Source organism: Micromys minutus (assembly GCF_963924665.1).
Source record: "Micromys minutus genome assembly, chromosome: 19".
In the NCBI taxonomy this organism is placed as follows: Eukaryota; Metazoa; Chordata; class Mammalia; order Rodentia; family Muridae; genus Micromys; species Micromys minutus.
Window position 1 is genome coordinate 6,989,720 of NC_137954.1, and position 17,498 is coordinate 7,007,217.

The 17,498-nt window shown below is 44.0% G+C and overlaps 1 protein-coding gene across 1 annotated transcript in view; it reads right to left on the bottom strand.

Annotated features, from left to right (window-relative positions):
* Window positions 1-7,280: 7,280 nt before the first annotated feature.
* Window positions 7,281-17,498, bottom strand: part of GTF3C3 (general transcription factor IIIC subunit 3) — a 32,832-nt gene continuing 22,614 nt past the window's right edge. Inside the window, exons 14-18 of the mRNA XM_080932777.1 lie at window positions 16,046-16,283; window positions 15,081-15,271; window positions 14,293-14,417; window positions 8,697-8,849; window positions 7,281-7,642 (exon numbers count right to left, since the gene is read on the bottom strand). Coding sequence (XP_080788903.1) covers window positions 7,520-7,642; window positions 8,697-8,849; window positions 14,293-14,417; window positions 15,081-15,271; window positions 16,046-16,283 — 830 coding nt within the window. The 3' untranslated portion in view covers window positions 7,281-7,519. The remainder of the gene's footprint in view (window positions 7,643-8,696; window positions 8,850-14,292; window positions 14,418-15,080; window positions 15,272-16,045; window positions 16,284-17,498) is intronic.

The window sequence follows — 17,498 nt, forward strand, 5'->3', positions numbered from 1 at the left end:
TGGTTCTAATGTATTAAACTCAGGTACATGTTTAGACTCAGGAAAGGACTTTCCTATAGTTTGGATTGAGACTGTCCTGCAAAAGCCCACAGGTTAAAGGCTTGGTCCTCAGCCAGGCTTTATTGAGAAGAGGAAGACCCTATGAGAGGTGGGCCTCATGGCAAGAAATTGGTTAGTGGGTATGCCATTAGAGGGGCTATTGATAACCCTGGCATTTCCTGTCTCACTTCCTAACCACCATGTTGTGAGGAGTGATAGGGTTTTTAGTATTATTGCTTTGTAGTGCAGCTTGAATCGGGAGGTGATCCCTCCAGAAGCTCCTCCATTATGCAGGATTGTTTTAGTGTCCTGGGTTTTTGCTTTTCCATATGAAGCTACACATAGTTGTATTGGAACTTTGGTGGGAATTGTGTTGAATCTGTAGAAGCTTTTGGTAAGATGGCCACTTTTACTATGTTAATTCTACCAATGCATGAGCATGGGAGGTCTTTCCATTTTCTGATAATGTTCTTCAATTTCTTTCTTCAAACACTTGATGTTCTTGTACAGATCTTCCACTTGCTGGGTTAGCCGAGACACTTCATACTGTTTGAACAGTGTTGCCTCCCTAATTTCTGTCTTGCCTATTTATCATTTGTATAAAGAAGGGCTACTGATTTTTTTTTTTTTTTTAGTCAATTCTATACCCACCCACTTTGCTGAAGGTGTTTATCAGTTGTAGGAATTCCCTGGTATAATTTTGGTGGTTACTTATGTATATTATCATATTATCTGGCAATAGCAATAGTTGGACTTCTTTTTGTCCAATTTGTATTTCTTTGATGTCCTTAAGTTGTCTTATTGCTCTACCTAGAAATTCAAATTCTATATTGAATAGCTACAGAGAGAGAGTGGACAGCCTTGTTTTGTCCCTGATTTTAGTGAAATGGCCTTACGTTTCCCTCCATTTAATTTATATTGGCCATCTATTTGATGTATATTGCTTTTATTGTGTTTAGGGATTCACTTTGAATCCCTGATCTTTCCAAGACTTTTATCATGAAAGGGTATTGGATTTTGTAAAAGGTTTTTTCAGCATCTGGGGAGACAATGATGCGTGTTTTTTTTCTTTTAGTTTGTTTATATGGTGGATTGTGTTGATGGATATTCATATATTGAACCACCCCTGCATCCCTTGGATAAAGCCTACTTGATCATAATGGATGATGTTTTTGATGGGTTCTTGGATTCAGTTTGTGAGTACTTTATTTCATATTTTTGCATCGATCATTGTAAGAGAAATGGGTCTCAAGTTCTCTTTCTTTGTTGAGTCTTTTTTTTTTCTTTAAAGGTGAACTTGGATGCAGTGGTGAGGTTGAAAAGGACAATCAAAGGTAAACAAAGCTGGAATCTGACTCAGTGTCCAGTTTTATTTATTTTTATTAGATGCTACCTATACTTACATCTCAAATGTCATCCCTCCCCCTCTCTTATTCCCCTCCTCCTCCACTTGTCTCCATGAAGGTGCACTAGCTCTCAATCACCCTCTCTAACTCAGTGCCTTGGCCTTCCCCTAAACTGGGAAAATGAACCCCCACTGGACCAAAGGCCCATTCTCACATTGATGCTAGATGCTGCTATATTCTGCTACATATGCAACTGGGCCATTGGTCCCTCCATGTGTGATCACTGGTTGGTGTTTTAGTCCATGAAAGTTGTGGAAAGCTTGGTTGGTTGACAATGCTGCTCTTCCCGTGGGGTTGCAAATCCCTCAGCAACCTCAGTCCTCTCTCCAGCACCTTCACTTGGGTCCCAGTGTTCAGTCCGATGGTTAGCTGCAAGCATGCTCAGCTGTATCTGTATGACTTTGGCAGAGCCCCTGAGGAGGCATCCACATCTGGTTCCTGCCAGTAAGCACTTCTTGGAATCAGCAGTAGTGCTTGGGTTTGGTGGCTGCATTTGAGGTAAATCTCCAGTTAAAACAGCCTCTGAATGATCTTTTCTTCAATCCCTGTTACTCTATTTATCCCTGTATTTCCTCCTTTGAGTGTTTTGATCTCCTTTGTAAGAAGGACTAAGGCATCCACATTTTGGCCTTCCTTATTTTTGAGTTTCATAAGGTCTGTGATTTGTTACTTGGGTATTCAGAGCTTTCTGGGGCTAGTATCTGCTTATCTGTGAGTGCATACCATGTGTGTTCTTTGTGACAGGGTTACCTGACTGAGAATAATACCCACATCCTCACCAGCATCTGCTGTCATCTGAGTTTTTCATCTTCTCTATTCTGACTGGTATAAGGTAGAATCTCAGGGTTGTTTTGATTTGCATTTTCCTGATGACTAGGGTTGTTGAGCATTTCTTTAGGTACTTCTCGAACATTTGGTATTCCTCAGTTGAGTATTCTTTGTTTAGCTCTGTACCCCATTTTTTGATAGGATTGTTTGATTTTCTCTAACTTCTTGAGTTCTTTGTATATATTGGATGTTAGCCCTCTATCAGATGTAGGATTGGTAAAGATCCTTTCCCAAACTTTTGGTTGCCATTTTGTCATCTTGACAGTGTCCTTAGCCTTACAGAAACTTTGCAATTTCATGAGGTCCCATTTGTCGATTCTTGATTTTAGAGCATTGGTGTTCTGGTCATGCTTGAGCATAAGGGGAGCAAAAGCATCTGAGTACGAAGGACAGCTTACCCGGAGGACTCCAAAGTGTGACCACACAACTTAAGCAGTGAACGGCAAGCAAGCTAGACGTGCAGAGTAAACATAAGAAGGAACAGCCTTGTGGGGGCAGTGGCAGGGATCGAACCCAGGGCTTTGTATGATGTGGAAAGTAGAAGCATTTGTATGTGATTACATAATGGGACATGCAGTTACTGACCAGCTTCTGAGAAGTGCCGCCCTTGTCCATGGGGAGTGGAGGCCGGCCCAGGCCAGCCGCCTGGTCAGGAGAGCACAGGCAGCTCCTGAGGTTCTATGGAAGCCGCTTTCAGTGGTGGCCAGTATGTGTTTGGTCTGCTTTGGGGCACCTGAGTAAAAGCCAGCATGCAGGGGGAAATCTGCATTGCTACCACATCATATGGTGATGAGCACTACCTCATGCCTACCCTCACATGTCTGTCATTCAGGTTCCCGAGTCATCTCCAGTATGGAAAGTACCGGCAGATGGACTGTGAGACACACTGCAGCTTAGCCAGCCTGCACAGGTGAGCATCTGCAGCCTGCACAGGTGAGCATCTGCAGCCTGCACAGGTGAGCATCTGCAGCCTGCACAGGTGAGCATCTGCAGCCTGCACAGGTGAGCATCTGCAGCCTGCACAGGTGAGCATCTGCAGCGTGCAGGGTCACTAATGATGAGGGCCCCTTTCTTGGTTGGGATGGAAGTGATATATATATGATACATACACACATGTATATATGTACGTATGTATACTGAAAAGTGCCATGAATTGGAGAAAGCAAGGGGGGCATATGGGAGAGTTTTGAGTGAAAAAAAGAGAAGAATATAAATTATGTACTATAATTATTTTATAGTCTGAAAAAGAAATGAAAAAATAATGCTGTCCCATCCCTATAGCTGACAGGTGCCCCAATGAACTCGTGAAGTTCTGTGGAGCCCACGCTCCCCCTAGTGGTCATTACTTCCCTCGTCTCTCTCTCTTTTTTTTTTTTTTTTTTTTGGTTAAGACTTACCCTGGAAACGGAGGGGTGGGACGTTTAGGATTCCCAGGCAGGAAACACGGGAGAGGGAGAAGAAAGGAGTCGCCCATGACAAGGGTGTTGGATGGACCATGCTGGGAAGGTGCAGGAGGGTGGGTGAGTGGCTGAAACGTAGGTGCAAGAGAAAGGCAGCCCCAAGAAGGGTCCATGGGCAGCAAACATAAGATAGATTTAGTAAGTATTAACTCAGGAATACCAGAGGAATATGTCAGGAATATAGAGTGTTAGCCACGCAGAGGTTCAGGAGTGGCCCAACCTAGCTTAGAGCGTATTAAAAATAGGACTCTGTGTGTGTGTGTGTGTGTGTGTGTGTGTATGCGCGCGCTCGCGTGTCTTTCACTTGTGAATCCGGAGGTCTTGGGCAGGTGCAGAGGATGTGCACACACACTGGGAGCATAGAACAGATCTTTAATAATTTACAGCTACAAGGCAGCAGTTAGATGTGGAGCTGATGCTCTGAACATTTTTTCCTTATTCAATTAAGAAGTTTGTTTCCAAAAACCATTAAAAGTTGATGTATTAAAACAATGAAACTGTTAAGTATTAAATAGGCTGAAATGTACTGCCATTTAATGCACATAAGAAAATATAACAGTATGTTTCTCCTGTAATTATTTATGAAATATAAATCATTAATGAAATATAAGGAATAGTAACTACAATAATGTCATAGGACATGACATTTGAGAATGTTCAGTTCTCTGAAAATTTTTCATGCCCCTTTCTATTTTTTCTTAAATTGTCTTTTTCTATTTCCTCGTTGAATTCTGGCATTTAAATGTCTAACCCTGTAAGCCTTATATTTTCTGAATTCATTCCTTCTTGTGGTACCTCTGTTTTGTGCTGTGCTTACAGTATTTTTGCATCCAGAGACAAGTTGCCTTTATCAGCATCCCAGCCAGTGAGTGAACAAGACCAGCACACAGAGACCTCACCATGCCAGGCTTCTTATCCAGCTCAGCCATGGACCTGGAGGTCTCCTGTCCCAAGCCAGCACCTCTTTTTACAAGTGCTACTCACCAGTACACTTTTGTGGAACCCAGTTTATGTGATAACATTGGAAAGTGGAATTTTAGAGGATAAAATTACTTCATATGAGAACTGGATGTATCTCAGTACTAGAACATTTTCCTGGCATGCCAAACTAGTGAGCTGGTTCAGTGAGACCCTGCATGCATGTGCACACGTGCACACACACAGGCATACACGCAATGTCTTCCTGCTGCAGCCAACGAACTGTGCCTCCTCATCTGAAATTCCTCTCAAGTTGAGAACAAGCCGTCAACATGCATTCTTTGGACCTGGTCAGGTAAGGGGTCAAAAGCTCCACAGCTGTGGGTCCAAATGAAGCACTTCTCACTTTAAGCGGATTGCTCTGGTGTTTCAGTAATGGAAAGCACACAGGGCCTTGAAGTACTCACACTGCCACGGCAGAGCTGAGCAGGCCTCCTTGCTGGCCAGCGATATATTCTCATGTCTCTGAAAATGCAACAATGTTAGGTAAAAAGGCAGAGTTCGGTTAGATGTTGGTATAACCTACAGAAAGATCTGAACCACAGGAAGCATTAATGGAGAAGCAGTAGAGCCAACATCGTCAGAACGAACTCAGGACTGTGGCTAGCCTTAGGCTGGGTAACTCAGCCTTCCTTACGTGCTCTTGATATGTAGGCCTCTCTCTCCTTTCTCCATAGAAGAAGGAAAACGGAAATTCTTGTTTGGCCCAGGTAGGAGCGAGACTCCATGGAGCAGAAAGAATCTCAGCAGTAGTAAATATATTCGGGAGGGAGGAAGAAGAATGGGAGAAAAGAAGCTAAACTCCTCATTTGCTGCTGTAAATGAGAACAAATGTCCCTCTGAAGGAATCTGGACAAGAGTAATGATTTTAACCCTCTGTGTGGAGGATAACAGTAACTAGTGATGCCTGTCTTCCACAAAACCAGAGCCCATGTAACTGTCTCAAGAGAACTTAACATAGAGTAGAACATTCCAAAAATGGTAGCTTGTTTAAAACTATGTTCTGCTGTGACAGTTCTGTTTACAGGCACGCACCGTCTTCATCACCACCCTCAGGCTCACATGGGTAAGTGATGACGGCGAGCACTTTCCCGGAGCCGATCCCCGGCCCTAGCTGTGATTCTCAATGTTAACTAAGCACACGACACATGTTTTCTTCCTCCTTAGAAAATTGTTAAGACTTGTTCCTACCAATGTTGATCAGCAGATATGAGAAACCAGGCCTGTCTGTGTCTATAGCTAAAGGAACAGACAAATGAACAGAAAAAAGATTACTTGTGTTCTTACCAATAACTTTTTATTTTTATGAGACAGGGTCAGATGTAATTAAGTGGCTCTGAACTTAGTGCTGTAGCCAAGCATGGCCCTGAAGGCCTCTTTTGACTCCACGCACACCAGGTAGGCGGTGTCAGTTGAGATGAGCCCCAGCTCACACATCACTTTGTTAGATGCTGACTGCAGTCACTACCGACACAGACACCCCACCTGCCTTCCCTCCACTTCACTACTCACTTTGTCCACAGGAAAAACTACACACAAGATCCCAAGACCTAAATTTATCAATCACAATTAGTTAGCTTTATCACAATTGCTTAATGGCATGAAATGAAAACTTTAAAAGGTGAAATCTTCATTATAAAAATAAGATTTATTTACATACAGAAACATGCAGAATAAAGACGCATTCACTAACTCCTTAAAATTCCGCTTTCCAGCGGGAAAGCTGAAAACACAGTGTAGAGTAGGAAGAGCGGCTAAAGTCGCCACTGTATTTTGACCCTCAGTCTCACGTGGCTTCCCTCTACAGCGGGGTCAGTCTTAGAATCATTCATACATTACAGCGTTTATTTTTATTATTATTTTCCAAGAAACAGTCCATCTAGCAGTTTTTTTTTTTCTTTCAATCTGAGATTCAGGAACACTTAACAAAGTACCTTTAAACTCTGTCAACACTTTATCCCATATATCCGACTTCCCCGGTCTTTCGTACTCTGGTAGTGAGTGACCTGGAACTGGAAACAAGACACACAACTACTGTAAGAATCCAACTTCCTTTGCTGGATATTTGAACACTGCCCTATGGGATAGCAGTAGCTATGAGAAAAGGTGCCACATATAAATGGAATCAATATTTCTTTCAAAGAAATACATGTTCACACTTTATATTTAAGAACTGTGTGACTCCTAGCACTTGGGAGGCAGAGGCAGGCCTGAGGGGCAAGGCCAGTCTGGTCTAGAGTAAGTACCAGGGTAGTCAAGACTACAAAGAGAAACCCTATCTCAACAAACAAAACTGTGCAGGCCGAGATGCAGCTCTGGGGTATGCACCTGCTTAGCATCGCAGTACGAGGCTCTGGTTTCAATGCACAGCACAGAGAATAAATACATCAATAACTGTCCTCAGAGGTGATGTCTCAGTAGTGTGCTCTGGATGCCTGAAGGACAGACCACACTGTCTGCTCCAACAGTACCAGCCCCTGTCAACACACCTGGTACACAGCAGTTTAGTAGTTATTAAGTAGAACAATAGTAATGTTCAGTCACAACTGACTTAAGCCAATATTGTCCATTTCAGCGTTGGGAGTCATTTTATTGTAGATATATACATTCTCACAGAAATAGTAACTCTGCACATATTCCAGAGATCGAAGATGTGTTTCGATTTTTCAAAAGCTTGAATCTGGGGCCTTGTACATATGAGGCAAGCAGGTGGAGCTACACCCCCTGCTTCAGAGCAGTTGTGATAACAAGAACAACGAGGTCTCCACAGAAGACACTATCCACACATCGGCTTATAAGTCACAGGGCTTATATGACACAGTAGGTATACAAAAGCTTTTGAGCCATTGCAGTGTTCCCACTGCTCTGATAAATAAGAGACATGTTGTAGGCTATATCTCTTCGTAAATCTAACTGGTCAGCTTCCATGCCCTAGAAGGAAACAAAAACAAAACAACAACAACAACAAAACAAAAAAAAAAACAGATTTTATTTCCATTAGTCAACCATGTCAATATTATGACAAACTTCTATAATTTCCCAAAATGATTTCAATTCATGTACTACTAAAAACATACCTTGGACCTAATTATTATAATCGGAACTTCATCAAATGTCTAACCAAGAGGTTATAGAAAAGTCTCATCAGCCAGAGCAGAACAGACTTAATTCTGGCTCTTTGTGCAGCACTGGAAAGCAGTTGGTGACCTCCAGTGAAGGCTCAACTTGACAACTGTTCCTTAGGAGGACTCTCAGCACTTGGGAGTTCTCTTGTGATACTCACTTTTACAGATGGGGCAAAACAGATGCTGTTACTCAGAGTTGGCTTCAGAAATTAAAGTGCCAATCAAATGTTAGAAATTACATTAATACTGTCCCCTGTCTATATAAGGAACCTGGGAAGATAGCTGAATGTGTACAGTACTTGCTGGATCTCCAGGACTCAAGTATAAGCTGGACAACAGCACATCACGTCTGCACATCCAACAGTGGGATGGGATGTGAGTCGAGCCCCAGCAGTGATCAAGAAAGCCTGTCTCAAGGTGAAAGGCAAGGACCAACACTGAAGTTGTCCTAGGAACTACACATGTAGTGTGTGATATACACTTAAAATCACATGAACAACGCCCCCACAAACATTCAAAGTTTGGTTTTTGTCTTTTGATAAAACATGTTATTGTTGAATTGGGAAATAAACAGTATGCATTACTAGGGAAGCCCAGGACCTCCCTTTGTATAACTAAAAGAAGGTGAAAGCCACATGTGCACAGATTCAAATGGTTTTACTACAATATCTATATATTTGAGACAAGATCTTTCTGTAGCTTGAGCTCCTCCTAGGAGTCCCATGAGATTATTGACGTGTCACTACACCAGGACCCAGAAAATTTTAAGTTATATTTACTTCACTGACTATACCATAATACACAGCAGACCATACTTATCTACAGCTAAAAGGAAATGACATCTAAGTTTCTAAAGTTACCTCTACCACAAGCGGAGGAAGCGCCAGAGCCTTCTGGTAATAGTGGATCGCAAGGTGCGTCAGCCCCAGCTGATGAAGGCCACGGCCCAGATTGTAGAAAGATTCCTGGCAAGGACCACGGATGCTGAGGTATCGATTAAGGAAGGAAAAACCCTACCGAGGAGAAAAGAATGGTTGAGTATCTCACTGACTCTAAAATGCTCCCCAACCACCAAAGACAGCACACTGGAGAAGGTGGCCACACACGTTATAAATCTGGCTACATCTGTGTTGAATGTAGTAAATCACACTGACAAGATTTATAATCTGCTTTTTGACCTCTTAAGAATGTATAAGAAATCAGTGTCAGATGCCTTGAGCATCTCTCGCCATCCTGAATAGTACACTTCTGGCTGAGTTTATATCATATCAGGATAAACTATTTTTTTAAAACATAGTTTTGCATTTTTATAAGAACTAACAAAGTTTCTCTCCTGCTTGCTTCTCACACACACACACTCTCTCTCTGTCAGTTAGAGATATTCATGAAACTAATGTTCTTGCAAAAAACTAATTTTAAATGAATCAAAGACCTAAATCTGAAACTTCTAGGAAAACCTAGGCAGTGCCCATACAGTACAGGTGAAAGGGCTTCCAGAGTAGGACCCTGTCTGCGTAAGAATTAAGGACAACACTTGACATGTGGGTCTTAATAAAACTGAAAAGCTTCTTCACAGTTAAACTGAGTGAAGAGAACATTTACCAGCTATCCAATGACAGGATTAACTCCAGACTGCACAGAGATTCAAAAAACATCACCCATTTGAAAAAAAAAAAATGGGTCTTGGGACTTTAAAGAAAAAGCCAAGAAATATCTCAAAAAAATATTTACTATCCCTAGAAATTATGGAAATGCAACAACATTGAGATTTTCATCTTACTCGTGTCAAAATGGCAAAGATCAATAAAAACAACTGACTAAAAATTAAGGGTACAGGAAGAGAGAGAGAACCCTCCCTCACTATTGGTGGTGTGGTAGGATTGCTCACTGGTCCAGCCACTATGGGAATCAATATGGAGACTTCTCAATCTAAAAATAAATCTACCGTATTCAGGCACTAGGATAGCTCCTACCCCCAGCGATGGCACCACCCACAGGTGACAGGGACGTGGTAAATCCATTGCCATGGAAACAGCCAAGCATTCCCAGGGTACACCAGTTCACACACACACCCACCCCTAGGAGCAAGTGAGGTCACTACGCCCATAAAAGACCAAACCTCCTCCCCTTTTCTCTCTCAGCCCCAACCCCTGTTCGTTCTATTAAACCTCTTTACGTGGAACCATGTTGGTTTGGCATGGTTTGTCCAGACTCAAGTGGAGAAATTTATCCCCAACACTGGTGATAGATTTCCTAGAGACTGGCCCGGCACTGTGCACCCTGCCTGGGCACCATGTGCTGGCAGTGACCACCCGACAGCTGTTGCCACCTCCAGCTTCCCTTCACCACCGCTACCACTGAGTCTTCCTGGAACCTTAGAGACCACATTTCTGCAATGTCTTCCAGGCAACCCATCACAGCCGCTTACGACCCTAAGGCCACCTGCCGGCAGCTGCGGGACTCACAGACGTCCACCACGTGCCAACAGCTCCTGCTACGTGGGGTCACTTAGGCTTTCATCATCCTCACGGTTTCACTTTTCCTGATAGCAGACCACAGCTAAAATTCTCACACAAACACTGGCAGATTGGTAGGTTTATCATTCCAGTTGGCAAGGAGGACCCCCAATTTCCCAGATAAGGTTTGGCCAGCCTTTATGGGGTAGGAGGGTTAGTCCTCCGCAGCCAAGGTCCAAAATAAGACTTTGACCATTGGGCGAAAGGTTCCTCGAAAGCCATTCCTCACTCCCCCACTCAGGGTTCGTACAGCCGAGCTCCTGCAGCAGATTGGAAATTCCCAGGCCTGGGTAGGAAAGCTTTCCTTCAGGTCAGGGGACCATCGAGTGATGACTCAGACCTCTGGGCTTTGGCAGACTTTCGCTATTGAATTACCCACTGGGACTGGATAAATCAATAGCTCCCCCATGGGTAATTTGATGTCTATGAGCAGACCACCAGGCTCCCCACTGGGATGTCTCCTGGAAATTTTCAAATCTCTAAAATTAACACCTCACCAGAGGACATCAAAACTGATACACCTTTGCAATACTGTTTGGACTCCGTATCCATTAGACAATGACTCAAGATGGCCACAAGATGGCCCCCTGGACTCGTTAATTACGAGCTCTGGTAATGGAAAGAGGTTTCCTATGTTCAAGCATTTATCTGTCTTCACTCTAACCCCTCTCTGTGCTCCTCTTAGCCATGGGACATACAGCAGGTGACACTATAACCCTTGACCCAGCTAAAAAATCGCCTCCTCTTCGTTGAAAAACCCAGACCACTGCCTCAATTTCTCCTTCCCACCAGGCTACTCTGAACTTTCCTGACCCCTCCCCTCCTCCACCACCAGACTCACACATGGGCGTGGGCACACCACCGGCCCTCATGCTGCTGGTGCCTGTCCCCGCTCCTCTCTCACCTCCACACACACCCCTGTGCCAGCTACAGGCCGCTCTACTTTTACCTCCCATCACCCACACCAAAGCTAAACCCCTGATCCTTCATTACCAGAGACGCCTGACCCAGCACTGGTCCTTCGAGAGGTGTGGATGGGCTGGTCCGTGTTCACGTTCCTTTTTCACTAAATGAACTCTCTTAAACAGAACAGACTGGGTTCCTACACCTCTAACTCATATGCCTCATTAAGGAGTTCTAATACATTACCCAGTCTGACAGTCTGACTTTCCATGACACACACCTGTCCTTACTAACCATTTACTTCCTGAGGGACGCCGTGAGTTTGGGAATAGGCAAGAATATGTGCAGAGAGACCCACCAAACCGATGGATCTGAGGCAGTACCTGACCGAGATCCCGATGAGACTAATTCCACAGGTAGCATTTTAGCCAGAAATAGATTCATAACCTGCTTTCTGGCCAGTCTTTGCAGAGCAGCCTTAAAACTGGTAAATTTTGAAAAACTCCAAGAGGTCATCCAGGATAGTTGGGAAAAACCCATCTCAATTTTTAGAGCACCTCACGAAGGCTTTATTACAATACACTAATTTGGACCCTGAAAACCCAGAAGGTAAACAACTTCTGATGACCTATTTCTTTTCCCAGAGCTACCCTCACTGGGTCCACCTGTCCCACCTCAAACCTTTTACCCTCCACCTAAACATTCTTCATACACGTCGACCCTAACAGGACCGTGCTCTGTTAAGCGCCAGAAGATGTCAAGACCACCTACCTTGTCCCCAGTTCCAGAAAATGAGACTCCACACAGTCAGCGGCGTTCAACACCACTGGACTAGACATGGGCTTCTCACCCTCCCCTTGCTGTTTGTTTCTATCTCGGTAGCCCTTATATCTGGAGATGAGGTTCAAGAAACATCCAGAGATAACAAGCAGTCTTTCCAAATAGGATCAGGAAACTGCTCCATGCTGGATGCCAGGAGCCCATCCAGATGGCCGTCACTCCCGTGTCGGTTCTCCCATCTAAACACTGATCTCTGACCAGTGCCCAGCAATCCAAAATACATCACTCTTGTGGCACACAGGCACACCAGCGTCTACCTGACAGCTGGTCGGGAGTTTGCACATTGGTTCTCCTCTTTCCTGAACTAGGGGTAATCCAGGGAAACGTGTCCCTGCCAATCCCAGCTGTAAATATGATGGCTCCCCAACATAAGAGGGCAGTTCAGGTCGTGCCGCTCCTGGTCACTGCAGGAATAGCCGTAGGTGCTGGCACTGGGATAACTACTTCCACACTCAACAACAGGTTTCAAAGAGTGTCTGAAACTTTGCTCACTATCCAGAAACAGATCGATTCCTTGGCAACCGAGGGGGGCTGGACATCCTGACAGCTAAAGAAGGTGGTCTTTGCCTGTCCCTCCAAGAAGGATGCTGTTTCCACATCAACCAATCCAGGACAGTGAGAAATAAAATCCAGAAGCTACAATCAGACTTACAGAATTCCAAGGAACGTGAGACCTCCAGTTCCTGGACTTCCGAAAGCCCTATATGGAGGTGGATACTCCCTTCGGAACCCCTCTTCTAGTCATCTTTCTGGCATCCGCTCCCTATAGATGAGGATCAATCTTGTCTCTACATTTCTTTAATGACAGATACAAAAAATGTCTAACCAAACTATTAATCAGTTCCTGTTACAGGATTACCAGCCACAGAGGAACCTGATGATGAAAGCCACCTACACGCCAAAATTGACAATGCCCCAAGACAGCAGGAAGTAGCCTAAGAGACACAGCGCCCCTATTTCCCTTTCACCAACGACCTCCCCCTTCCCTTTCCTTCTTTTTATGATAAGAAAGATGGAGGAATGCTGGCACTTGGACGGCTCCTATACCAGCAATGGCACAACCCACAAGTGACAGGGACCTGGTGCATCCATTGCCATGGAAACAACCAAGCATTCCCAGGGTACACCAGTACACACACACCTGGAAGCAAGTGACGTCACTACCCCCATAAAAGACTAAACCCCCTCCCGTTCTCTCCTCTCTCAACCCCAACCTCTGTCTCGTCTTTCTATTAAACCTCTCCACGTGGAACCATGTTGGTTTGGTGTGGTTTGTCCGGATGAGAGCAGAGAAATCTATCCCAACACCGTATGGGATACTTACAGGACATCCCCCTCCACAGATACTTGCTCAGATCACAAAAGCTAGGAAATGGAAACAACCTAACTGTCCTACAACTGACATATGGAGAGTGAAACTGATCTGCACTTACACAGTGCAGTCAGCTGTGAAGGAAAATGAAATTTGCAGTTAAATGTTTGGAGCTAGAGAAGCTTATGACCCAAAGACAAACATGGCCTGTTCTCCCTTACTAGAGGCTCCTGACTCCAAGTCTTAGATCTGAGTACACATGGCCTGTAGTAACTACAGAAAAAAGGGGACCACTGCCAGACCGAGAGATGGTGGTGAGACCCGGAGAAGGGGGACCAAGAAACTGGATCAGAGGAATGGGAAAAGAGATTCATATGCGAGGAGGGGGACATGGGACAAGGACTCTGCAGAGCTGAAAGGGAGGAAGGTAAATAACAAGCCTGTCTGGAAACGCCACAAGAAACATACTATTAACTATAGTTAATCTGCCTTTAAAAAATACAACACATGGAATTCTCTGTCCATCTCTAGTCTCTACATATACAGGCCAACGTGTATAGATGCACTTATACAGAAATGTGAACAGGTACACACAAAATTAATTAAATAAACCTTTAGACCTAAGACAGTTAGTTGGAGACACCCCAACCCCCAGCGTACACAAGGACCTAACGCAGACTCTGCAGACTCCACCTGTCTACCAGCTACGCTCTGACCACAGGCTTATGCTGCAATCAGCCGCAGTCTAACAACAGGAATGAGTACTGAATATTCTCAACATGTTTATCAGGCAGACGTTGCTTTTGAAACCAGCTTTTAAAAAGACATAACATATATTCACTCACTTCGTGAACACAACAAAGTTGGTAGAACCAAATGCATTACCTGCACAGTCAGAGCATGTCTCTTCAGCACATACTTCTGAGATGCCATGTGAATAAAGGTGAGGCCTATGCAGAGATTGTAGAGTGGCTCACTGGGATAGGCACGGAAGGCTTGGACATACTGTCCTGGAAGGTAAACAAGGCCAGACGATGTGGTAAGAATACCCTTCTTTCTTTCCTCACTGGCTTTAATATATAAAGCCCCTAGTATCAGGGCAGGAGAGATGGCTCTGATTAAGAGCACTGACTGACTGCTCTTCCAGGGGTCCCGAGTTCAATTCCCAGAAACCACATGGTGGCTCTCAACCATCTGTGCTGAGATCAGAAGCCCTCTTCTGGTGTGTCTGAAGATAACAGTGTACTCACACAGGTAGAGATAGACATTTCTGTATAGAATAATACTCTAAAATAATTCAGCAGTGTGATCATAATTTATTTTATGACCTTAAGTCTGCTTTCAAAGAGAAGGGAGGATGTCTGTGTGGTATATGTTGGTGTCCACGTGCACATGCAGTTCTAACCCTAAGCAGAAATAACTGCTGACCTTAACCCTCCTCAACCTCTAACACCACGTGACAAATGAAGCACTATTCTCACCATTGTCACTAGTACTTAGAACACTTACACACGGGCTGTTTTAAATACTGCTCCAGATTAACTCGTGCAATGTCAAAACAGCCTATGCTATAGGTCCCGATATCACCGCTGACGACGTGAAGCCCGGGCAGCTGTGCTCCGGAGCAGAAGCCAGCCCTGACCACTGCAGCAGTCAGGTGCCAGCACACTTACCAAGTGCATGTTTGAAACTGCCAGACACAAATGCATTGTGTCCATTTAAAACGCACAGAGCATGGTTTTCGGGGTTTTTCAGCATCAGACGGAGACAGAAGCGATGATGTCTTACATCTTGGGAGTGCATGGTTACTTGGTTGAAAATATTCCACAGCTGGGGCTTATTGACATTTTCCATTACCATCACCCTAAAACAGCAGAAAGTGTATGCAGGGAAATAAACTTCCTGATTTGTAACAATGAAACTCTTCGGTGCTATCTCCCATCAGAGGAAAAGCAAAACCTATTATACAATGAAAGATCTTTCCTAGAATATGCTGTTTAAGTTAGTATTTATTCTATGTTCTTGATTTTGAAAAACCAACACTTTAAACTAAAAAAAAGTATCAAAGCTGTTTTCCTGTCCCTCAGCTTACTACAGCTACAGAACCATAAACAATAAACAACGTATACAGTGTGCCAGGCACTGTTAAAAGGCTTCATATATAATAACATCATTTAACCCCAAGTATAAAAGTATGATGCCCTTTACAAATTCGATACTGAGAAAAAGGAGGTTAAGTAACTAGCCTGATGTCACAGAACCAGGCAGTGTCAGGTGAGGACCTGAGAGATGTAGCTGTAGAGTTTACCCCGTGAGACACTAAGACTCACGAGTGAGCCCATCAGCCAGAAGGGCAGTGAGAACAGCACAGCTCACTAACCCTCGACAGCGAGAGCCTAAGTCCAGTAAGTGTGCCACCAAAGAAAGTAATGAAGTTGACTGGGGGCTGGGGCAGCATTTGCAGATCCATTCCCTGCACCCACACGGTGGCTTACACCATGTGTAAGTCCAGTTCCAGAGGATGAGATGGGCTCCTCTGACCTACAGGGGCTCCTGTACAGCACACACATACATACACTCGGGCACAGATACACACACATATATATTTCCAAAATATGACTTCCTATTGAAAAGTCACCTGATATAGTCATATGCCTTTCTGAAATTTTTGTCCAGAATTGCAGCAGAAAGACCAAAGTATTCTAGTTCTTTGCGTTTTTGTCTGTCGTCATAAAATGAATAATATTCCAGGGACGAATCTACCAGCAATTCAGCTTCTTGAAATCGGGACAAATCACTCAAGGTATATATGGCCTTTAAGAGAAGGTTCCACCAATCATCTTTTGGCAAGACACTTGTGAGTACAGCAAATATCGCTAAAATGAGAAAATAAAACAGGACATTGTTGGTTCCAGATACAGCAATCTGGAAAAGTAAATGCACAGGATGCAGACACACGTGCAGTCAGCCTTTACGGTCTCTGCCCTAAGCTCTTGTTGACAACCTGACAAGGAGAGAATCTACAGTCTGTGTAGACTCCTTCAATCCTGTCTTCCCACTCTGGCATTCCAGCTAACCCGCACCCTGACTTGTCCCTACAAAGCCAAACAGATCCCACTGGCCTTTGCTGGTCTGCGCTCAGACACGTGCTGCTCTAACCAGCGTCCTCACACGGGTGAGCTCATGAACTTCTGCATGCATGCAGCCTTCTGACTTCCATGCTTTACAGATTTGGGGTTGTTTAGTCTTTTTCTAATCTCACTTTTCCTCTAACATCCTTTTCGTTTTTCCATAAGAAACCTCCTTTAAAAACTACATGAGAAGGTCGGGCACGGCAGTGAACACCTATAAATCTCAGTTCTCTGCATAAAGAAGTGGGAGTGTGCGAAGAGTTTAAGGCCAGGCTGGGCTACGTGGCCAGGTAGAGACAGGCCGAAGCAATTTAGAGGAAAAGGGAGAGAGGAGGAACGAGCAGGAAAGAGGGAAGGTAGACAGGAAAAGAAAACGAGGGAGGGAAGAGGAGGGGAGGAGAGTGGGGAAGAAGAGAGGGATAAACACTTGGGCTGCTGAGGGCTTTCTGTGGAGAGCAGCGGAGTGTGTGCCTACTGTGCGAGTTCCTCGGTTCAGTCTAACACTGAGAGAGAAATGGAGGGAGGGAGATAAAATGGAAGATAAGGAGAGAAAAAAAAGAAAGACAGAAAGATTTGTATTGTGTAAGCCACCAATTACTCTTCTGGTAATCTACTTTAAACAATCAGAACATGAACAGAGCTACAGTATGAATGATACGTACTCACAATGCTTACATTACTATTCACACACCAAAATATATAAAATAAAAAATATAAGGAAATAATAAATTATAATTGCTATGCAATGGAATATACATTCTTCAAATATAGCTATGAATAGAGAGACATAAAATGTTATGTGAAACTATCACAGTACAGAGGTCCATGTGGAATAGAGATCTACCTCCAGTTGGAAGACGGGTTTACACGTGCAAGGCCCTAGGGTTGAACCCAGCCCTACAAAGTTGCATGTAACATAAAGAAGCTTAGCTCATGCATCTAATCTGATACCATCTCCAC